The sequence below is a fragment of the Labeo rohita genome, chromosome 24 (genome assembly GCF_022985175.1).
Source record: "Labeo rohita strain BAU-BD-2019 chromosome 24, IGBB_LRoh.1.0, whole genome shotgun sequence".
Taxonomy (NCBI): domain Eukaryota; kingdom Metazoa; phylum Chordata; class Actinopteri; order Cypriniformes; family Cyprinidae; genus Labeo; species Labeo rohita.
In genome coordinates, this window is record NC_066892.1 from 23871067 (window position 1) to 23896604 (window position 25538).

The 25538-nt window shown below is 36.2% G+C and overlaps 1 protein-coding gene across 2 annotated transcripts in view; it reads left to right on the forward strand.

Moving 5' to 3' along the window:
• Window positions 1–25538, forward strand: part of gpr158a (G protein-coupled receptor 158a) — a 131276-nt gene that overhangs the window by 75404 nt on the left and 30334 nt on the right. For both annotated transcript variants that reach the window (XM_051098012.1, XM_051098013.1), the window contains exons 4-5: window positions 7733–7962; window positions 9528–9596. In XM_051098012.1, coding sequence (XP_050953969.1) covers window positions 7733–7962; window positions 9528–9596 — 299 coding nt within the window. The remainder of the gene's footprint in view (window positions 1–7732; window positions 7963–9527; window positions 9597–25538) is intronic.

Sequence of the window (25538 nt, forward strand, 5' to 3'; positions counted from 1 at the left end):
CCCAGTTACTCTAGCAACCGCATAGCAACACCCTAGCAACCACCCTGGACACCCTAGCAACGGCATAGTAACACCTTAGCAACCACCTTGGGTGCCCTAGCAACCACATAGCAACTCCCTAGCAACCACCCTGGATACCCTAGCAACGGCATAGCAACACCTTAGCAACCACCCTGGGTACCTTAGCAACCGGCCTAGCAACCACCCCGAGTATCCTAGCAACCGCATAGCAACACACTAGCAACCACCCCTATTACCCTAGCAACCGCATAGCAACACCTTAGCAACCACCCTGGGTACCCTAGCAACCGCATAGCAACACCCTAGCAACCACCCTGGATACCCTAGCAACGGCATAGAAACACCTTAGCAACCACCCTCGGTACCTTAGCAACCGGCCTAGCAACCACCCAGAGTACCCTAGCAACCGCATAGCAACACACTAGCAACCACCCCTGTTACCCTAGCAACCGCGTAGCAACACCTTAGCAACCACCCTGTGTACCCTAGCAACAGCCCTAGCAACCACCCTGGTTACCATAGCAACCGTATAGCAACACCTTAGCAACCACCCTGGGTACCCTAGCAACGGCATAGCAACACCTTAGCAACCACCCTGGGTACCTTAGCAACCGCCCTAGCAACCACCCTGAGTACCCTAGCAACCGCATAGCAACACCCTAGCAGCCACCCCTGTTATCATGTTAATAAAATGGTAAACATGTTAGCAACATGCTAGTAAAATGCTAATCATGCTACAATCATTCTAGTAACTTGCTAATTGTTATCTATCATCTAACCATTTCTATCTATTTATCTATCTATCTATCATCTAACCATTACTATCTTTCTATCTATCTATCTATCTATCTATCTATCTATCATCTAACCATTACTATCTTTCTATCTATCTATCTATCTATCTATCTATCTATCTATCTATCTATCTATCTATCTCTGACAGCCTGTATTGCTTTCAAAACATTCAAACTTTAACCTTTTAAAAATACTTCAGACTTCAAACTATTTCAGACTGAAAACCATCAAATCTAAAACTTTTTAAAACTTCTTAAACTTTTTAAACTTTATAAACTTTATAAACTTTTCAAACTTTTTAAAACTTCTTAAACTTTTTAAACTTTATAAACTTTTCAAACTTTTTAAAACTTCTTAAACTTTTTAAACTTTTTAAACTTTATAAACTTTTCAAACTTTTTCAAACTTTCTGGTCCGGCTTTCTCAAGCCAACTTAAAGTTTGTCTCGACAAACTTTTTTATCTAGTTCTTATTTACTACTCATTTGAACCCTTTTAACATTTTTGTAAAATACTATTATTATTATACAAACAATATTATTTATTATGCTTTTTACATTACTATTCATAAAGTATATTGTGGTCAAGATCTAATCTATTATATAAAGTAACAAGTTTAATTTCACCAGAATATCTTTATTTATATAGCCTATATGACGCACACGCAAAGGATTGTGGGAAATCGAAGGCAGCGAAGGATACATCTATGCTGCCTTTAAAATTAGATCAAAAGAAGGTACCTCCGGAGACAGGAAGTGAAGCAGAATTTGGATTTGGACGTGCTACAGCATTTTAGAGGTTTCGGATGCAGCCTGTATGACAGATGGATCACTTTTATTTCGTTTTTCTTTTTTTTTTTTTTTTTCAAAATATTCACGCACTTGCTTACCATGTCATAAACTATCTGATATTCTGATTCACAAATATGTGTAAATTAGTGTGTTATTAGTGCGTTTTTTTGTTTAAAACCCGATATAAATTATATGGATTGTGATCATAGACTGTAAAAAAATGTGGATGTAGTGTCCGTGATGTCACCCGTAGGTTTCTGAAGAGCATTTTTGAAGCTCTTAGTGGGCGGGAGTCAGCCGTCGCCATCTTGGAATCGCGTCACTGCACGTCACTCCCGGATAATTGAAAATGGGCAAAGAGGCGGGACATGGGTGGAGCTGGTTGCTGAAACCACACCCGCCTAGCGCGATGGTGGTGACAGCAGCGGCAATCCACCTGTCACTCAAGTGGCCACGCCCTAAATTATGCTGAACTTTAAGGCTTAATATAATTTAAATGGATGAGTTATAAAAAAATTCACCCCCCTCACAGTTGACATGAAGGACAAAATTAGCTATATAGACTAAAACCACTTTTTGTACCAGGCTGTAAACATATTTTTTTCTGCTGTAAAGTTAGGCATTTTAACATGGGGAGTCTATGGGATTGACTCCTTTTTGCAGCCAGTCTCAAGCGGCCAGTCGATGAATTGCAGTCACTTCCGCGTTGGCTTCAAGAGGGAGACCGGGAGGTTGCCGCTTGATCGTGATCTATAACGTGAGATGCGCGCCGCCACATTTGTTCGCGCTGCCGTTCAGGGAGTCCCAATGAGTTTGATTTTGGCAGTTTTGTGACGTCACCGAACGTTCTAAATCCCATAAGTGAGACCGTACTCCCAGGGGCACAGAAATTAGAATCCCACATGTGGGACCATACCACTCAACAGGTTAAGCAGACATATAATAATCCACGCTTTCTTCAGTGTACAGATGTTTACAAGATTATTTTGTTGTTCTGAACTGAACCGAAAACCGTGGTTAAAAACCGAGGTACGTATTGAACTGTGGTCTAACTGTATTGTTGCATCCCTAATATTTGCACCGTCAGTGTCATTGATTGAACAAACGCAGCTTGCAACCTGCTTATATAACTGCTTTAGCACTGCACATACTCATATTATATATTGACGATTTTTTTTTTTCTTTAATTAATTTTTTGGTCTACAAAGGTAAGGATAATATAGTCTCTTCTTAACTCCAGTTGACTTGTTTTCCTTTTCTATTTGACATTTTTCCTCTCAAATGCTGAAACGACTGTTTACATAATGTGCTGTAACTCTGTGACTGTCTAAACCATCTGAGTATGAGCACAGGATTGGTTGTCAGTTTAGAGTGTTTTTATAACCTTGGGTGAAAAGCCCCCGCTACTAAACTACGAGTGTGAAATGTTTCTCTACCCAAGGTTAAAAGCTGGGTTTAGAATGATGATAACCTAGGAAGAAGCAAGGTGTGAAAAAGCCCTAAAGAGAAGTTTAGCAGAAAGTTCACATTTTGTATGCAATGAAAACAGATTGAGTTATATCCATACAACTTGTGCACTATATTCAAAGTCTTCTATACTTGCACACATTCAAACTTAGGTCATGAAAACAGGTCACACATGGATTCCAGGTTTGAGGAAGTTACAATATAAGAATACAATTTTGTTATATAATAAAGTCTGTAAAACTTAGTTCTGTTTCTGGCAATGTGTAGCACCAGAGGTGGGTAGAGTATCCAAAAACTGTACTCAAGTAAAAGTACAAATATTTATAGAAATAATTACCAAGGTAAATGTAATAATCTTAGTAGTTACCTGAGTAAGAGTAAAGAAGTATCCACTGAAAAAACTACTCAAATAGTTAGCCAAACAATTCAGTGGGTGCAGGGAACTGAACAAATCATCCAAACTGATTTGAGAACCGATTCAGGTCATTTTGGCAACTTGTTTGATCAAGGCCTTGAACAGAATTGTCTCAAAAGAGTAATTCTTTTGTCAATGGGGCATCGCTCATGCCCCAGAAAAAAGAGATAGCACACTTGGAATAAACACATAACCTATGCTTTGTTACTGTTCACCTCTTTTGTAGCACCTACTGCTCTGTACATCCTGGTGTTAGAAACAGACATTTTTAACACCTTTTTAATACCTGATAATTTCAGAGTGTTTTTTATTTATTTATTATAAAAAATATATAATTATTATTTTTTAAATCTGTCACAATTTAAAGCAACTTTGCAAAAAGGCAGTTATTAAATAATTCAGCAGATCAAAACGACTGTATGTTAGGCTGACGGCAAACTTTTTTCAAACATATTTACTTAATTATTTACTTACCATAAACTTACTTACCATTTTAAATGTACCCAAAGGAAGGAAGGATGAAAGGAAGTAGGGATGTAACGTTATCAGTATTATCACGGTGTTCAAATGTGATGGGATTATTCAAACAGTACTGACACATAAATCGTTTCACCAAGTTTTATATTTAAAATCAACGAAAAACAAATAAAATGACTTTTTGCTTGCCAATAACATTGCCAGTGATGTCTGGATTTTAAGTGACAGCACGACTGACAACAGTTTATCTAATAACATGTTTGAAATGTTTAAATAAATGGTAAACCTCACATTTCAGCCTTTACATAAAGAGAAAAAGGTTAAGTCAAAATGATAACTGATTAAAGTGCACCTATTTTGCCATTTTAAAGGTTGCTAATATTGTTTTATGAGTCTCCTAAAACAGGTTTACATGTATGCAAGGTCAAAAAACACTTTAGTTTTCTCCAAAAGTAGCTTTACTTTTACCTAATTTCTAAATGATTCGTAAACAACTCGTGAGAAGCAGTTCGAAGAATCAGTCTCTCTAAACCCCTCCTTTCCGTGAGCCCTCACTGCTGTGATTGGTCTGATGGCGCAGTCCTTTATGATTGGTTTACCACGTATCGTGTGTCGGAAAACGATACGCCCATTGCCTGAACTGAATGACAGCCCTGAAGACTTGTCAATACATAGAAAAGATGGCATCGATTTTACTTTACCAATTTGAGACGGAGTTTGAAATGGCTGAAGTGGCTCATTGACAAGTTAGCACGGACTACCGTGGAAAGTGCTTGTTATTTGCTTATGTAAGCAAATATGTTCTAAACCTCTATGTTGTAAACTTTAACATTGTATAATGCATTAAGCGGCTTTCACACCAGCGCTAGGCTGGCCGCTGGGTTCAGTGCACCCCTTCAGAGCACAGCGGCAAAAGTGCAACTAATTTAAACTTTGAGCGGGGCTTGCGTGCCAGTGGTACACTCTGTTACGCCTGCGCTTTGGTCGACGCAGAAACAAGCCGTCCTCACGCGGCACAAGCAATTGAAATGAATGGGGTTCATAGCTCCGTTCATTACTCCAACGAATGAAACAGACAGACAGTCAAGCTGCATCAATCACAAATTTTTAGACTACAGTGGGCCCACAGCTGAACAACAGAACTACAGAAGCGTGAGTTAGCCGGTTGGCAAGACGTTCGGGGTTGTTACACAACATAACATACACAACTACATATTTTGAACGATCACTAGAAAATACAATCTTTGTAGATTCATGTTTTGGAAGTGAATATAAAACAAATTTACTCTCACAGCGCAGGATACAGCATCTTCTCGACATCACATAAACCACATGGAAATTTTACTGTGTTTGTGAGCGGGCAAATTGTTCGCAACGTAGGATGTGGGTGGATATTATGCAAACGTGTTACTTCATGATGGATAACAGATTAAGATTCGAATTCCTGAGGACTCGTTCAGGTGATTGTGAGCCGACACTTTTTTTTTTTTTTTTTTTTTTTGATAGACAATAACTTTATTTATCATGCACTGTCAGCTTCACAACTTTGCAGATAGTTTATGTTCACATACAGCTACATGACACATTGCATGAAAGGTCAGATTTGAAAAGGCATAATAGGAGCACTTTAATAAATGATTATACATAATTTATCTGCTCCATAAATAATTCTACATACTTTATCTGAATTATTTAGAATCCACATATGCTTATTTTTCATCAACCGGTCAAAACCGTTACTACTAAAGTTGTGTTCCTAATCGCAATGCTGCTCCGTTCGCGGAGGTTACGGGAAACAGCTGTAATTCAGCTTTCCCGTAAGTGCCACCTAGTGTCAGATAGTGGATTTACAGAGACTTGCATTTTCATTTAGTGTGTGTGCAGTTTTTCGCCATGCTTTCACACAAAATGAAGGTACACAGCGTGCTGTGCACACATGATATTGTTATTTAAACGTTGGTTTATGCTGGATAGTATTTATTTCCATGAGTCGTTCAAATCACGGTAATCGAATACGGGTTTATTGATAATTAAAATATAAAATGGTAATACTAACTTCGGGGAATTTTATGATTTTATGAATGACCGGCTATCGTTTCATCCCTAACAGGAAGTAAAAAAAAAATGTTGATATGTGCCATTTAAAGTTATGCAAATTAACCTAAGAAAGGAGAAAATATTTTTTTTGTACATTTACATTTGGCAGACCCCTTTATCCAAAGCAACTATTGCATTCAAGGTATACTGTTTTTTATTATTCTATATTATTACACGGCTTCATGGAATACTCGATTCTGACTGGTCAGTCACCGCATTCCAAGGGTTGATATTCCCAGATGACCACCTGTAAAAACCAACAACACAGGCTCATCTGGGTGTGGCACTGTTTGCTTATTGGGATTTTTTCTTTGTGAAAGCTTTGCGTTTGCTTGGCTAATAAAATAGTAGAACTGAATTCAGTATTATAAGTACAATTATTTAATTGTGTCATCCTGGTATGGCAGACTCGCTCTCCTATTTCATACAAATGCAGCTGCTGTCATTTTGCGACAATGTTTTCTACACTGTAATGGCTTATAAGATAACTAACAAATTGGTAAGATTTTGAAACATTTTCATCTTAAATCAATATATTTTATCGCCAAAATTATTTATGTGGTAAAATGTTGTATAATAAGTGCTAGCTATGACTGGACCGTGTTCCTTAAATGTCCATCTGGTTTGAACTTTCCGCCTAGCAACTGCTTTCTTCACGGAAGTTTAAATAATTCAAATTATTGAATTCTAGGAAGTTTGAAAGGTGGAAAGGTAGAATTGAACTGCATTCAAATAATTTAACTCATATCAATGTTTTTGTCTAATTATTTACTTTTGTGGCAAGTAGCCATGTAATAAGCAGGATAATGTACATCCAGCCGGTTGCTATCACAGAATAAAGGCTTAGTAGCAGCCCAACGTGAAGCAGGTTAATCAGGGTTGCCAGGTTTTCACAACAAAACCTGCCCAATTGCTACTCAAAACTAGCCCAGTCGCGTTTTGAAAAGGGCTCCCCCCGTTAAAAATTCCAGGGAATAAAATACACATTTTTTTTTTCGCTGGGTTCCACTGGTAATTTCGTATTTCAGGGGCTAAATATGACGTTATTGGGGTTGCTTCAACCCGTGGACATCAAAAACAACCTGTGACAACAGTTTTAAAGTAGCCCAATTCCACGGGAAAACCAAGGACTTAACAACACTGGGCTGGATGTACATGATCCCTTACTTATCTTTCAATGTGGGTAATCACTGACTGCCATTAAACAGCTAATGCAAAAAAAAAAAAAAAAAAAAAAAAAGATGAATATTGATTTCTTAGTTCACCCCAGATCACAGCTGGATTTTAAGAGAAAGTAAATCTATTGAATACCATGAAATTGTCATCATAAAAAGAGCTGAGATGTGTAATTGTGGCAGAAACAACTGGTGCATCAAAGTGACGGCCCAGATGGTGTGTACACACCCATCCACCCTGGCTAGCACATGAAACAGTGTGAGTTGCCTACTGATGAGACCACCAATGACTGGAGGGGAGGGTGGGCTGGACCACTTTAAATGTCACGTCTGTGCTGCTAATTTCACAATTGTTTGCGCTTTTTTTTTTGCTGGTGTGATTATAAAGTATGCAAATTTATGCAAGTGGTAAGATACAGCCGTTAAAATGCGGGGCTGTTTAAATGAACATCATGTAACACTATTTGATTTTTTTTTTTTTTTTTTTTTTTCCAGGGAAAGCAAGTAGGAAGGGCACGGAGAGTTTGCCACATCACAGGGATGTTCCAGAAAGTTCCAGCCACTGTCTGCCCTGCCAAGAAGGCTGTGATTTCTGTGAGGACGACGTGCCCTGCGTGGCCCGGGGTGACGGCGCCCTGCGTATGGCGGTGCTCTCCTTCCAGGGCTTGTGCATGCTGGTGGATTTCATCAGTATGGTGCTGCTCTACCATTTCCGGAGGAACAAGGTGAGCGTGTGCTGCCGGAGGGAGCTAATTAAGATGGCAACTGTTTCCGTGAAGCACATCCTGTTCTTATTGACACCGGGGTGTTTCCATGCTGAGTTACATTACAATTAGTCACTCGTACGCCGAGTGTACAGTATTATACCTGTTAGGTGACATTTTATTCCTTGTTAAATTAGAAACGGAATGGTTTTGAGATACATTATTACAAAAAAGCTGCATGTGTGATCTACATTATGCATTATGCCTGTGGCTACATTTCTACAAAATGATTTTACTTCGCTTCTTGCACATTTTACAAAACATTGTGAAAGGACAATTAAGTGGTGCTAAAAGTGTACATTTATCCAGAACAGATGAATGTGATTCTGGCAATGTTCTATGATGTTCAGTGTTTCCCCTGCCATTATATTAGGCTCTGTTTGTTTGGCAACAAATAAAAGGGTTTAATTTTAATTTCATTAAAAATAAATAAATGTTTAATGCTTTCATTTAATTATCAGAAAAATTAAAACACACAAGAATTTCGGAAAAAAAAAAAGAAAAAAAAATCTGGATTGTCTCTCTGTTAATTAGATTCATTATTTTTTTACATTTTTTTTTTTCAAGAGGAGTCTGCAGATTAGTGTGCAGATTAAGAATCCGGACAGCTACTTATTATACTTAGGACATTATTAATGTATATAGAGAGTATTTCAGTGGCGTATGCCGCACATGCTACTGTCTCAGTTTGAGCAGACATGCAGTCTGTGGCCTGAGTAATAGTAGACTGGATTCACACTGACTGTGAGGAAGGTTCATTAATCCCTGCAGTGAGGCGCCGTTTAGACTGTCGATATGTAGGGCACTCAGTTTTGATAGTGCCAGCATTTTAATTTACTCTGGAAGCATGCTCCGTCTGGGCGCTGCCTGAAAGCGATCCATAAATGCTGGAGAAGTCTAAATGAAAGCGACAGAGTTAGGATTAGAAATTTTGTTCTGTTTCAGCTCACGCTGTCAAGTGCTTTCTATTGGCCGTTTGATTTCAGAAAGCATTTGACAGCTCACCTGTTGCCTCTTAATGGAATTCTCATTTTCTCCGCTTTAAAGGAAACATACCCGAACCAGCTGCCCAAACGAAATATATACATTCTGCAGTGCCACAGGGGGAAAAAAAATCATTTTAGCTTTGCAAATACATTTAATGACTGATGGCTAACATGTAGTTACAGAGTTGCTTATAGTTTGTAGAATGTCTAAAGCATAACTGTTGTTTTTCATACAGATATTGGGAAGTATGTGGGTGTTTATTCAAGTGCACTGCTTTGAAACTCAAAATTAATCAAGCTGTGACTGTTATTTTGAAGCAGAGCAGGTTTATTCCAGGGGAAGGCATCAGTCTGAAGAGAACAACAATGAATCAGCCCTTGTGAGCACATTAGAATAGTCCAAGGAGAATGCATTTGTGCGCAAAGGGATAAGTTATGCAGTAGTCACAAATGAATGGTTTTCCACTGACCTATTTCTAGCAAGAGAATAGTTTAAAAAGACAACTTTTCCAATGTGATGTTGTTTTTGATGTGTTTCAGAGCATCAGAGCGTCAGGACTCATCCTGCTCGAGGCCATCTTGTTTGGAGCGCTCCTCCTGTACTTTCCGGTAAGCTTTAATGACTTCAGCCATTTTTATTATGTACTTTATTACTTTAGGGGTGTTAAAATTAATGGCACTTTGGTGACTAATATTCTTAGACTTGTACTGCAATGTAATGTATCCATTAGAAGGTGAATGTCTTTTTAATGGCACTAATTTAAGCATTAAAGAAATGTTCCGGGATCAATTTGAGTTAAGCTGTATGGACTCCTGTCATGATCATGTAATGCTGTTAAATGTAGTCATTTACACATGATATATGTAAGAATAAAAAGGGACTTGGAGACATTTTACGTGGAGACAACAGTTTGTTTTGATCCAGGAACATAATAAAATACAGCAAAAGTCACATTTAGAAAAGCATTGATGTTATAGAACAATCCAGATGTTCACATTGCACATGGTGCAGAATATGGATTGAAGCAATGTAGGATAAAATAAGGGCTGAGATATTTCACTGATGGACAATCTCTGCTGTCCATGTGTCGATGAAGTATTGATTTATACTGATGTCGTTGTGTGCTTTATTCAGCAGAGCCTTTTTGCTCACAGTAATTGCAGTTTAGTGGCATTCACAGGAAGCTGTGGGCTTGTCTTAACATGGAAGGGTAAATGTAATTAAAGTGAACTGATATAGAGGCTTGTAATTAAAGCAATTAGCACATACAAGGTCCTGGAAAGTAATAATCTTTGAGATGATGCTGGAATGATGATAGAAGACAATTTTAACCGTTTAATCGCTCTTTATGTGGCCGTAATTCTGTGTGGATTTGACTTTTATGGAAAACATAACATTTTTAATTTTATTCCTTTAATCTTGGTGTGAAATATGACTTTGACTTTTCTTTACCATTTTTGTGAGATTCATCCTAGATGAAAATTTCATTTTACTCCTTGCTCCGTGAATATAATTTTTATTTTATTTTATTTTATTTTATTTTTTTTGTCCAATAAATAAAGGTTAGTAAGTTGTTTTTTACCTTAAAACATATGTTTGAGTTGTTTAAATATGTTTTAAATATTGGAAAATATTTTATTATCATTTACTTGATATCAGGCTTGATTTAGGCGTCACTGTATAGATAAGCACACATATTCTGAGTATCATCCACACAAACTGGTAGTAGTTACATATATTGCTTTTCTGCCCTTGAAAAACAATTGTGTTGGCACAGTAACCCTTAAATGCATACCTCGGGTCTTTAGCGACCCGGGGCGTTATTTACTACCCTCTCCCTCCTTCATTGTTTTTTAAAGTTTGACGTCAGCTTTCTTAGTATTCCTCAATCTATATATTATAAACAGTAAAACAAGAAAAAAATATATATAAAAGAATGTCTGTTTTCTGATTAATTTTTTGTAAAAAGTGTATAGGGTCGCTAAAGTCTCAAGGTGTGTAATAGTGTAAGTATATTTTCATAAAACTCCAATCGTATTTTCTCCCTCAACTGCAAAAATAATTTCAAAATCATCCTACATCACTGCAGAAGAACCGACCCAGTCTTTGCAAAGTGAACATGCAAAGAAGATCAAACACACAACAAAAACAGTAAAACAGTGATATAAGACGATTTTGAAGTTGAGGGAGAACATGAGATGGGAGTTTTTCGACATACCCATGAACTGTCATAAACCGGAAAAAAAAAAAACTGTTCAGGCACAGTGAGACAAGACGAGCAAAAAGTATTTAAATTGTATTATTTTTGTGAAAATAACCGATCGTTTTGCTAGATAAGACCCTTCTTCCTCAGCTGGGATCATTTACAAATGCATTTGAGATCGTCTGAAGCCGCATTTAAACTGTATTTTAAAAGTTCAAAATCGGGGCACCATATCAGTCCATTATATGAAGAAAAATCCTGAAATGTTTCCCTCAAAAAACAATTTCTTTACGACTGAAGAAAGAAAGACATGAACATCTTGGATGACAAGGTGTGAGTACATTATCTGTCAATTTTTATTCTGGAAGTGGACTTCCTTAAGTTCTCCTTAAAATGTTCACAGGTAAGTATTTTAACTGACTGGTAGAGCTAATTTAATATTAATATTATCAGACCAGGCAAAAAAGCAGCTAGATATTAGATCTGTACATTAGGTTTAGCAGTTTACATGCTGTCTATGAGAATGCGTCTGTTCTTTTAGAACTGCCGTTTCCCTCTCATGCAGTTTGTGGTTTAATCTGAAGCTCAGAGACAGATAGATCTGCCCGCTCACAGCCCACCGTGTAGCTCATCTGAAGCAGATAGAAGCTCCGCCTGTCTGTTCTGCTGCGATTGCTCCCAATCTAAATATAGACTGGAAAAAATTCTCCACTCCTTCTCCCCCTCTTCTACTTTAAATAATTCTAGTGTTATCAAGAAGCAGAGATGTATCTCATCTTGTTCCCTTGGCATTCTGCTTTGTGGAGTAATGCAATTTTTTCAGCTCGCACCCCTCTTCTACTGCTGAGCGTGTCACATGCAATAACTTCACTCTGCGGTGTCTGGAATAAGGCGGGGGATGTGGAGCGAGAGAGAGTGGAAACCGAATTACATGCACACACACACGCATGCTTTTCTGGCTGCTTGTTCATCCCTGGCTACGCAAAAGCCACGGGTTACCTATGTCGAAGAATTTATGAGACATCCACAGATTCTTTTTCTACTCCATATATGACACTTGTCATTTTTTTAAGTTGCATTAGCTTGCCAGTGACAGACAGCTTATTTTACAGGTGTGTGTTTTGAAAAGTTTGAGTTCTGGTAACTTACTGGGTTTTACAGGGTGTAATGTATACACATTCACTTGATCATATTCACAAATCTTTGCATTTTTATCATGTAAACAGTGAGTTTACCAAAAGAAAAACAGAGCCTCTTGTTTTTAAAGGGATAGTTCACTCAAAATTGAAAATCGTGTCATCGTTCACTCACCCTAAAGTTGTTCCAACCTGTATGAATTTCTTTCAGCTGTTTAACACAAAAGAAAATGTTTCAAAGAATGTTTGTAACCAAACAGTTGACGGTAGCCATTGACTTCCATAGTATGGACAAAATAACATACTTCAAAATATTTTTTAATTTGCATTCAGCAGAAGAAAGGTTAAACAGGTATATAATAGGTTTATAACAAGTGGAGGGTGAGTAAATGATGACAATTTTCCATTTTGGGTAAACTATACCTTTAACACTTTAAAACACAGAGAATTGTCAGACTGCGTTTTAGTGAGATCTAAGATTACGAGATTAAAGTCTTAATATTTCGAGAATAAAGTCAAAGTATTTTGGAAATAAAGTCAAAATTACGAGAATAAAATCGAACTATTAAGAGAATAAAATAAAAATATTTCAAGAATGAAGTCTAAATGTTTCGAAAATAAAGTCAAAATTACAAGAATAAAGTCAAAGTGTTGCAAGAATGAAGTTGAAATGTTTCGAGAAAAAAGTCAAAATAATTTTAAGAATAAAGTCAAAATTACGAGAATTAATTTGTAAATTAATTACAAGATTAAAATTATAAAATTTTGAGAGTATATTCTAGCCTATTGCGTATGCAGATGGCCTGGATTGGGAGCACCCGGAGACATTCCAAAGTCTCAGCTTTACAAATCTGTAAGTTTTATAGCAAAATACAAACAATATGTCTATTACAATAATGTGTTTTTCAAGCTCTTTAATGTGGTGTGAATGAGGCTGTATTCGCCTGAGTTTAAGCAGCATGTGAATCAGTCATCTTTCTGATTACAGTGAGACATTTGTTTCATTAAAATATGCTATATATATATATATTTTTTCATTCCTTCTGATGTTCCTTCACATTTATGTTGTGCTATAAACTTGAAATAAAGAGGACAAACACATTTATAATTTGTGTTTCGTGATAAAACTGACAATTTGAAAGCTAAGCTTTGTTATATTAAAAGTTACAAAGCACAAAATGATTGTGATTAGTGGCTTGCTGGTGCTGCAGATAATGAAAGGAAGACATTAAATATGTCCAATCATTTACTATATTATACCGTGAATAAAACAGCTTGTGAATAGTCACTTTTATACCTCAGAAAAGACAACAATATGACCTGTGTCAATGAGTTGGATTCCACTACAGCCTTTAGAATCTTTTATTGTTGTTTTTTAATTAAATACATGTGAGGAATTAAAAATTGGGCGCCACAGATGTTTTTGAGGAGTAGGTGGTGGAATTTTCACAAAGAAAACAGTATAACTTAATGAAACAAATGTTTCATTGTAATCAAAAATACAATTGGTTCACATGAATACAGCGATCTGTCCCGCCACATTAAAGAGCAAGAAAAACGCAATATTACAAGATTTTGTTTGCATTTAATTTTTTGTATTTCGCTATAAAACTGACAGAATATGAAAGCAGAGACTTTTACATTAAAAGTACCAAAAGTAAAAAGCTTATTGCTATTATTGGGTTGCTGGTGCACTACAAATAGGCCTAACGAATGCAGTCAAAGACATAAAATATTATTTCCAAGCATACTATCCCTGTGAGTATAACACATAGTATGATTTCTGCTCATAATACCTTATATATTCAAATAATTTCCAATGCTCCCAATCCAGGCCATTTGTATGCGTAGGGTATACTCTCAAAATATCATAACTTTAATTGCTATGATTTAATTCTTGTAATTTCTTTATTCTCAACACATTTTGACTTTATTCTTGGAATTTCGACTTTGTTCTCGAAATATTACAACTTTAGTCTTATTTTGGATTTTTTTTATTTTGTAACATGGCACTAAAACGCTGCTGTACGATTGGATTTAGAACAATGATCAATTACAAAACATCAATTATTAGAGTCCAAGTCCATGAACACCTCCAAAAACTGCTGAGTCGTATACCCTTTTGTGAACATCAGCAATTTTCTCAGTAACATCATGCTGTTTTGATTCATATTCTGTTGAATTTTTGCTGATCTTGTTAGCTTACTGTTAGCTTACTTGTGTGTAAACGGCTTCTGTTCACTTATTCTGGTTTACACTGATTATCTTCTTTATTTGTATTTCGGAAAGTTTGTTCAGAACAGCACCCCCAACTTTAGCGATGCAGCACAAAGAGCAGCTTCTGAGATGTTTTTAACGAGCCGCAGTGTGGCAGGTATAAACAAAAGCATTGACTAGAGTGGCTGCGTCAGTGCCGCAGCATGTCGCAGAGACGCTGCTGGTATAAACACAAACATTGACTAGAGTGGTCGAGTCAAAGCCACAACGTGCCACAGACGTGTGCAGTGTGTGGTAAGAGAGTGTTAATAAATACATAAACTTGCACTAGACTAGGCAAGACTAATCAGTGATGATGTTCTTTGATAATGTTAATGTTAGGCAGCTTTTAGCCTTATACTGGAGCTGGTTTCGGGCAATGAAACTAAATATGTAAATAATTAAATAAATTAGCACGATAATATCATGTATCCGTAATCTGGCAGGCTGACGATAGGACCCAACACTACTGTAGCATATTATGTTACTCACCCTCCGTGCATCCTTGGTGTATAAGACTTCTATCTGTCAGACGAATGCAATCAGTTATATTAAAAATCCTGTCACTCCAAAGCTTTAGAATGGCGTAGATGGGTGTTTCTCTTTATCAGTCCAAAACAAATCCAATAAAGTGGTCCATTCATAATAAAAAGTGTCTCACATGGCTCCGGGGGTCAATAAAGGCATCTGTAGCGAATCAATGTGTTTTTGTAAGAAAAATATCCATATTTAAAACGTAAGTATCACTTTAATCTAGCTTGCGCTAACAGTTGTACACGGAACTTGTTGCTTTGGTAAGGGGCGTGGCAGTACTGAAACACCATCTAAGCTGTTCGCCAATCGCAATGCAGTGGGACAGCTAGCCAATCACAACACTTTTAGTTTTACGAAAGGCGGGCCTTCATCTAACCCGGAACTAATCAAGCCATTTGTGCCAGGCTAGGAGAAAGGTATTGTAATAATGTAAATGATTTGAAAAATAATGTGTTTTTCGAACCACGAGGCATGAAAGCATGTTCTTCTGATTATTGTGGGCCAAAATGATGGAATTTGCATTATTAGTAGGAAAATGAGAAATATTGGAAACTGAGTCTTAGCTGCGGGGTGGTTCATTTGGGAAAAAGAGTTTCGGATAAGTTCTTCAAAAATTCTCATTTTGTGTTCCACTGAAAAATAAAACAACCTACCGAACTATTCCTTTAATGCTTGCCATCTTAAAATCCTGGAGGGGCTAACTGCAGATCTCCCCCATTTTCAAGCATCTCTCATTTATCTCCATTGGGAAGTGATTCCTCCCTTGTGCCTCAAGTCCCTCATACTTCTTACACACCTTCCCTCCATGCTGAGCGTTTCCACCCTCCATCAATCTGTGTGCGAGCGTGAATCCCCCATAGGTACAGTCTTCACCTTAGGCCCTCTTTTGTTTCCACCAGCAGTCTCTACCTTTTTTTTCTCCGCCCTCTCCAGCTGTCCTCTTCTTTCACCTCTATGTCCAAATGGCCTGCTGCCACCCTGACCCTGGAGCCCGGCCCATCGGGAGGCTAATGACAAACACACTGCTGTGCTCTGGTGCGTTTTGACCGGCACAGGATGGGGTGTGGCCTTATGCTTTTGGTCAGTCCAAGTCACTGCCTTTCCATGGATTAAGTGGATCAGAGAACACCCGTCGAACACCCGTATCTTATGTTACCAACCCTTCCGAAAAAAGTAGTACACTTTAGCATACTTTTAAAAAGATTACTTATTATAATTATACATTTCAAAAGAATATACTTACAGTTGAAGTCAAATGTTTACAGAATCTGCAAAATGTTATTTTAGCAAAATAAGAGGGATCATACAAAATGCATGTTATCTTTATTTAGTACTGACCTGAATAAGATATTTCACATTAAAGATGTTTACATATAGTCCACAAGAGAAAATAATGGGTTGAATTTCTAAAAATGACCCTGTTCAAAAGTTTACATACGCTTGATTCTTAATATTGTTGTTACCTGAATGATCCACAGCTGTATTTTTTTTAGTGATAGTTGTTCATGAGTCCCTTGTTTGTCTTGAACAGTTAAACTGCCCACTGTTCTTCAGAAAAATCCTTCAGGTCCCATAAATTCTTTGGTTTTTCAGCCCTTTCCAGCAATGACTGTGTGATTTTGAGATCCATCTTTTCACACTGAGGTCAACTGAGAGACTCACAGAAGGTTTAAATGCTCACTGATTCTTCAGAAGAAAACCCAATGCATTAAAAGCTGGGGGTGAAAACTTTTGAACAGAATGAAGATGTGTTCATTTTTCTTATTTTGCCCAAATATCATAATTTTTTCATTTAGTACTGCACTTCATTTAACAAAATAAGTTTAATTTACCCTGATCTTCAAATTCAAAATGTCTTAACCCTCTGGCTCTTAATGCATTGTGTTTCCTATTGAAGCATCAGTGAGCGTTTGAACCTTCTGTAATATTTGCAAATGAGTTCCTCAGTTGTCCTCAGTGTGAAAAGATGGACCTCAAAATCATACAGTCATTGTTGGAAAGGGTTCAAATACACAAAAAAGCTGAAAAACCAAAGAATTTGTAGGACCATAAGGATTTTTCTGAAGAACAGCGGGCAGTTTAACCATTCAGGACAAACAAGGGACTCATGAACAACCATCACTTAACAAAAGCTGTGGATCATTCAGGTAACAACATAGTATTAAGAGTCTGTAATGATTTAGTCCAACTGAAGGCGAGATGTTGATGAGAACCCAACAGAGATGACTTGACTTGACTTGAACAGACCAGACTTGGCTTGGCTTGAAACAGGCTTGAAACAGACTTGAAACAGGCTTGAAACAGGCTTGAAACAGGCTTGAAACAGACTTGAAACAGGCTTGAAACAGGCTTGAAACAGGCTTGAAACACAGACTCACCAAACAGCAGGATTACAACATCAATACACTACAAAAGACAATGGCAACATGAGGGCTACTTATAGCAAACAATGAAGGTCACATGACACAAACCAACCAATGAGCGAACAGACACACTGAACTAAGAAACCAATAGCAGGAATACATGAGGGCAAGGGAAGCAAGACACAAACAGCATGAATCAAATACAAAATAAAAGATAACAGCATGAACATGAAACAAAACCCAAACAACCCCACGTTACAGAATCGAACATACGTAAACTTTTGAACAGGTCATTTTTATAAATTCAACTACTATTTTATCTTGTGGACTATATGTAAACATCTTTTATGTGGAATATTTTATTCTGGTCAGTACTAAATAAAAAATAACATGCATTTTGTATGATCCCTCTTATTTTGGTCAGATAATTAACATTTTGCTGATTCTGCAGGAGTATGTAAACTTTTGACTTTAGCTGTAAGTGTAAACTGAATGTAATGTTTTAAAACACTTAACAGCATGTGGTTCTAGGCCAGAATAAACTGCAGTATAAACCAGACTTTTCTGGTTTCTCATACACACCCATACACTATAACACAAACATGTCTCTTGCTGTATTTCCCATCTCTTTTTTCTCTCTCCCACACAGAGCACAGGTCACCTCCCTATTAACCTAATGTTATCAGAAATACCTCGGTGGATTTGGTGATGACGGGGAAGGGAACAGTGCACAGCTCTGACGGAGAGAGAACCCTTGACTCCGTCGGGGCCAAACTAGATGTAATTTACACGCTGCGAGACTCGGGAGACACAACACTAGCTGTTACCTCCTATTCCTGCCCCGAAATGTGGGAAAGAGGAGCCAAATACTCCCCACACCTAAACCAGACATGTCCACACAGACATTCTCACAGATTACGAACCAAATGGGATGAGAAGAGAGAAAAGAATGGGACGAGCTGTGAAAGCATGAAAGTAGATGACGTTATCATCCCAAAGCTGCCTGTTCACATTATCACCAATCAGATTAATGTTAGCTAGGCCTCAAAAAGACTAGCACCTCTCACATCTCAGACAAGCTGTTGTTATTGCTGTAAAATTGCTTTCTGCTTGACTCATGACAATCTTCAGTATCTCACTAAAGTAGTTAGGCTCTTTGTAAACTTTTCCATTAATTCCTTGTTCACTTTCTTAATTCAAGATTCCTCATCTTACTGTGAAAGATGTGTAGGCCAGACGTTTCTCACTGTACACTGTCTCAAACCTACAACAAGCGTTTCTTGTCTCACACATACAAACTCACCTGATGAGGTTGCGTTCTCGCCTTCATGGATCAGAAACCACCAGACTCTATGCTCCACATCCGTTCTTAATTAGACCTGCTCTAGAAATGACCTCTGCTAGCGTTCAATTATTTATGGTGTTTGGGAAAAAGGTGCACACTCTCTCTAATCCTGCATTTGTCCATCTGGTAAACGAGAGCATAGAAGCTTCCCGGGGGTCAAGGATGGATTGCATGAGGCCACTGCTAGGAAACAGGCATTAGATCACTCAATATAAGACCTTTGAAGGCATCTACACTAGAATCTCCCCCGTGATGGATCGAACGGATCGGCTAGCATTATGTTCATGCATAAAGAGCAAATGTTTACGATGTTTCTACTGCTTGTCTGAAGGACAGGAACCTCTTGCATTATTAATTGCGCTATAATACGCACCTACGCACACTTCTCACCACGTCTTTAAGAACATAAGGCAATTTCTTGGAATATATGTGGGTTTCCACGAAAACTAATCCAGGATCAATAAGCAGATGGTCTGTGTTCTGACCTTGAGCTGTCTGTCTCATTGATCTTTGCCTTAGCCAGCTTTATCATTCACGCTTTCCAGCAACCAACAACCAACCAAACCAATAACATCTTAATGTTTGTCTACCAATAACAAAATATATTTATTAGTTATTCTAAACACCAATAAACCACTTTTGTGGTTTAGGCACTTATCAAATTGGCACATCATGAATATGGACCACTGTCATGTCCCAGTACTTATTTATTTATTATTATTATTATTATTATTTGTTTTACATCATGAATATGGACCACTGTCATGTCCCAATACTTTTTATTTATTATTATTATTATTATTATTATTGTTATTATTATTATTATTATTATTATTATTATTTTATTTATTTTTTTCATTTAGAGGTAATTTTTTAGACATTTATTTGCTACACTATTTTTTTTAAATACAATTTTCTCAATTTAAAAAGTAGCCAAAGTTATTATATAACATAGCATATTATATAGCATTATTGTATAGCAATTACATTATACTCTATTAACTGAAGTATTATATATATATATATATATATATATATATATATATATATGTATATATCACCTAAAGGTAAAAAAAAAATATATATATATATATATATATTAATTGGATTCTTTTCACAGTATGATTATAAGATAAATAATTTCATTTAATTTTCACAATTTTCTGATTCACAGAAATTAAAGTGTTCACTACATTTGTCAGATTAAAGCATTTAACCATTTTAACCAAGTTACTTAATTTATGGGAAATATGAATTTGTCAGTAATTACAAACCAGTCCCGATTTATTTTTTTAATGTTATTATATTTATATTCATTTACAATAAGTAAAATGACCCAAATAAGGCTGTACTGACAATAGAAATAAATAAATAAAACTGAACAGAAATAAAATATCCCCTATGTTCAGTTTACAGTTTTTGACTTTATACGTTGATTTGTTCTTTTTTACTTCTAAAAACTGTACAATTGACAGCATTTTACTGTAAAATGACATGAATGGTCTGGTTAGATCTTTTTTCCTGTATATATTACTGGAGTTTATGGTTAAACTATTAAAGGAGAGCTTTACTTCCAGAACAACAATTCACAAATAATTTACTCACCCCCTTGTCATCCAAGATGTTCATGTCTTTCTGTCTTCAGTCGTAAAGTAATTATGGTTTTTGAGGAAAGCATTTCAGGATTTTTCTCCATATAATGGACTTCATTGGTGCCCCGATTTTGAACTTCCAAAATGTAGTTTAAATGCAGCTTCAAAGGGCTCTAAATGATCCCAGCCAAGGAAGAAGGGTCTTATCTAGCAAAACGATCTGTCATTTTTTTCGGAAAATAATTTTTTTAATACTTTTTAAACACAAATGCTTGCGTAGCACAGGCTCTGGGATGCACATTCACGATGCTATGAATTAGTAATGGGTCGTTCTTGAATGATTCTTTCATTTTGCCTCAAAAACCATTACGACTGAAGACAGAAAGACATGAACATCTTGGATAACAAGGGGGTGAGTAAATTATCTGTAGATTGTTGTTCTGGAAGTGGACTTCTCCTTTAACCGTTTTTTTTTTTTTTTTTTTACAGCATTTTTACAGTGTTTCATTTAATTTTTTAATATTCTAATAATTTTGTCACACTTTATTTTAAAGTCCAATTCTTGCTATTAACAAAACATTAACTATGACTTTTGCCTCAATAAAGTACTAATTTGCTGCTTAATAGTAGTTAGTAAGGTAGTTGTTAAGTTGAGATATTGTGTAGGATTAGAAGACAAGAAGCCCAATAATTATAAAAATGTATCCTTTCACTGACATTTATTGAAGAAAACAAGTTCTTCAAGACCTTCAAGCCGTATTTTGTGTCCAATTCGTGGAATTGCTAAATTGCAAGCTCAAGATGATGGAACTTCTGAATCATGCATCAACATTTGCGCGAAAAACATTTAACGTCAGTTTGAGCAATCCAACGGCGTGATCCGTGGCCTTTGTTACCAAGGGCCTGGAGATTGGTGTGTGGGTGGAGATGAGGAACACGCCAGCTAATGATCATGCATGACTGTAATAAATAACAGCATTCAGCTGCATAGAGGGCTTCGGACGTCATCTCATCTGCTCGAGCTTTCACAGCCCAGCTGTTGGAGCCACACCGCTTCACGGAAACGGAAGTTCTTTATTAAAGCACATTGTGAAAGTGCTGCCTTGATGAGGCGAGAGCGCTTGAGAGATTGAGTCACGCTATCTCAGCATCACTGCTGGCTTTCATTCCTGAACCTGCTAGAGATGTCCTCAGTACGGAACATTCACAGATTTATTTTCAGAAGAGATGTATGGAATGCTGGAAGTGATGTCACTTACAAATAAAAGTACTAAAGAGTCCCAAAGCATTGCGTACTTTTAAAAAGAGTGCTTATTAAAATTATATGCTTAAGAAATACTTAATTGCAAAGTGAATGTAATATTTTAGACACTTAACTGCATGTTATTTGTAAATTAAATGAAAATGCATTAGTGTATATCAAATGCACTTAGCTGAACATTAGAGTCTTTATTTACCTACTTAAAGGCATAGTTCAAAAATTATAATTCTGTCATTAATAACTCCTGCTGTTCCAATCCCATAAGACTTTCATTCATCTTCAGAACACAAATTAAGATATTTTTGATAAATTCTGAGAGCCTTCTGACCCTGCATAAACAGCAACACATCTGAAATATTTAAGTCCCAGAAAGGTAGTAAGGACATTGCTTAAATAGTCCATGTGACATCAGTGGTTTAACCGTAATGTTATGAAACTATGAGAATACATTTTTACGCAAAGAAAACAAATATAATGACTTTCAACAATTTCTTCTCTTCCGTTTCAGACTTCGACGCGCGTTCACGAGAGTAGAGAAAAAGCTGAATTTATAAAAATGAACCGGTCTACCGAAGTTTACACCCTCTTCATTCTTAATACTATGCTCTTACCTAAATGATCCACAGCTGAGTTTTTTTGTTTAGTAATAGTTGTTATTGAGTCCCTTCTTTGTCCTGAACAGTTAAACTGCTTGCTGTTCTTCCAAAAAAAAATCCTTCAGGTCCCACAAATTCTTTGGTTTTCAGCATTTTTATGTATTTGCACACTTTCCAACAATGACTGTGTGATTTTGAGATCCATCTTTTCACACTGAGGACAAATGAGGGACTCATATGCAACTATTACAGAATGCTCACTGATGCTCCAAAAGGAAACACAATGCATTAAGAGCAAGGGGGTGAAAACTTTTTGAATTAGAAGAAGATCAGGGTAAATTTAACTTATTTTGTCTTTTGTAAAACATGTAACTATCATTTGTAGCCTCTGAAGAAAAGTACTAAATGAAAAAATATGATATTTAGGCAAAATGAGAAAAATCAAAAGTTTTCACCCCCTGGCTCTTAATGCATTGTGTTTCCTTCTAAAGCATCAGTGAGCGCTTAAACCTTCTGTAATAGTTGCATATGAGTACCTAATTTGTGGACAGTTTCTCTTGTGATCTATATGTGAAATATCTTATTCAGGTCTGTACTAAATAAACAGTAACATGCATTTTGTATGATCCCTCTTATTTTGGTAAAATAGAACATTTTTAATGATTCTGAAAGGGGGATGCAAACTTTTGAACTGTATTTTGTAGTAAGTCAGTTAGTTAGTTAATGCATACAGAAGTAATTTGCACAGTATACCACATACTGCAGATACTGTACAAGTACTATTATTTGTATTATTATTACTATTTCGACTGTCAAAAATAGCCCCTCTCTTTTCTGCTGCCTTCGTTTTGTACATTTCCTGTCTGCCACTCTCTGTTTCCTGTGTTCCTCTGCCAGTCATGGCTGTTTGTTTGAGTTTTGACTGACAGTGCTAATAGGGTTTCTCTGAATTCCACCACATGAGTCTGATGGTGTCGGCTGTGTGAATTCCTCGGCCGTGGTGATTGACTGCAGTGTTATCAATCTCTGCCTTGGCACTCTGAGAGTGTGTGTGCGGTTGTGTGTTTGGTGGAGAGCATGTGTTCAAACACTCTTTGACAGGTCCACTCCTACTCTGCTCCTTTCTCTTCGTCTTACACAAAGACTCAAAGATGTGCAGAGAAAACGACGTGTTACGTAATGGGGTGCCTTCTTTGAAAATGACGAAGAAAAAGGGAGCTGCAGGGGGCTTGAAACTCACAAAAAAAAGAAAAGAAATGCAAGCGGGAGGCATTAAGATAAATCTTCCAGGACTATTATGTAAAGGTAAATAATAAATGCTTTTTTGGCGTCGGATTGTGAGTGGATGGAGCCCCTGAAGGGGTGTAATGAAGTGTGTGTGAGTGAATGCCCATACGAGCTTTGAAGAGGAGTGTGTGTTTTTGTGTGGATGTTGCGTGAGAGATGAGGAACACACTGTTCTCAGGTTTACACTCCAGAGGGTAGAGCCACAGACACAGATGAGCCAGACGGCATGACAGTACCTCTCACACAGTTTCACCGGGGAAATGTGTCTTCATTTTCCTGCCTTTAAAGGAATACTTCACCCAGAAATACTCTCATCATTTATTCAGCCATTTATTCATGGCTTTCTTTTCTATCAAATACAAAATAAGATAGTCATAGTCGTGTTTAAAGGGATAGTTCACCCAAAAATTCTGTCATTAATTACTCATCCTCATGTTGTTCCAAACCCGTAAGAACTTCATTACTGCATTCATATATTCAGTATTTACTCACTCTGAAATTAAATCAATTTTGTATGTTCAATACAAGTTAGAATCAATGAACAGAAGATCTGTCATATTGATTATTACAGCATTAATTTCAACTTGTCACTCCTTTTCTTTACAAAAAAGAAAAAAAGACATTCTGTGTTGCAGTGAGGCACTTTGTTTATTAACATTATTTAATTATTAGAATGTTCAGATTGTTTCAATACAAGATGTAAACAATATGCGTAATAGTACTAACCCTTTCTGTGAAATTACTTTTTTTTTTTTTTTTTACAGTTCTGTTGGCATGACAAACCTAAAATGAACATAAAATGATGAGAGCAAGTTTACAGCTCAAATAATACACAGAATTTAAAAAAAAATAATGTAATTGCATTTCTAAAATTATAATCTTCACGTTTCTGTAAAAATGATCTAATCTTCTACTGTAATTGCCTTAAAGAGATGAGTCAGATATTTTGTTATTTGTGTTTTTATTTATTTATTTATTAAACTACCATATGGTTGTTTCAAATATATATATATATATATATATATATATATATATATATATATATATATATATATATATATTTTTTTTTTTTTTTTTTACTGTATTAGATTGGATTTGTGATATATTCTACACTACCAATCAAATGTTTTTGCACAAGATTTTATTTATTTTAATTATTTTATTTTATTTTATTATTTTTTTTTTGTAAGAATTCTCTTCTGTTCACCATACAGCAAAAGCAGTAATATTGTGAAATCTTTTAACTATTTAAAATAACTGCTTTATTTTTACATTTTTTTCAAAATGTAATTCATTACTCTGATAAAAGCTAAATTTTCAGCATCATTACTTCAGTTACTTTTTATTTCAGTTAGTCTTCAGTATCACATTATCATTCAGAAGTAATTCTAATATGCTAATTTGCTGTTAAAGAAACATTATTATTATTATTATTATTATTATTATTATTATTATCAATATTTAAAACAGTTGAGTACATTTTTTGTAACCTTATGCACTATAACATTCAAAAGCTTGGTGACAGTACAATTTTAATAAAAATTAATACTTTTATTTATCAAGGATGCTTTTAAAACAAAAATCGTATTAAAACAAGTATTTCTATTCCTCATATTTCCACAAAACTTTTAAGCAACACAACTGTTTTCAGCATTTGCCAATAAACTACTATCCAGTCATAACTAAAGGTAATTTACACATAGACGTCTTATACAGAAAGATGCGATAGCAAGACCGACTGAGTGTCACACTCCTGGACTGTTTAGTTGGTTTCTCCTGTCAATTCCCCCTACAGCCTTGTGTGTTTTGGTATTTCCCTTATTGTCTGCACCTGTGGTTGTAATCAGTCTGTGTATATATAGCGTGTGTTTTCCCCTCTTGCCTTGTTGGACGTTAATGTTACTACCCTGTGTTCCAGTGTCTCCTGTGTTCCCTGTTGGATTTATTAAATACCTTTCGTTTATTTACGTCGTTGTT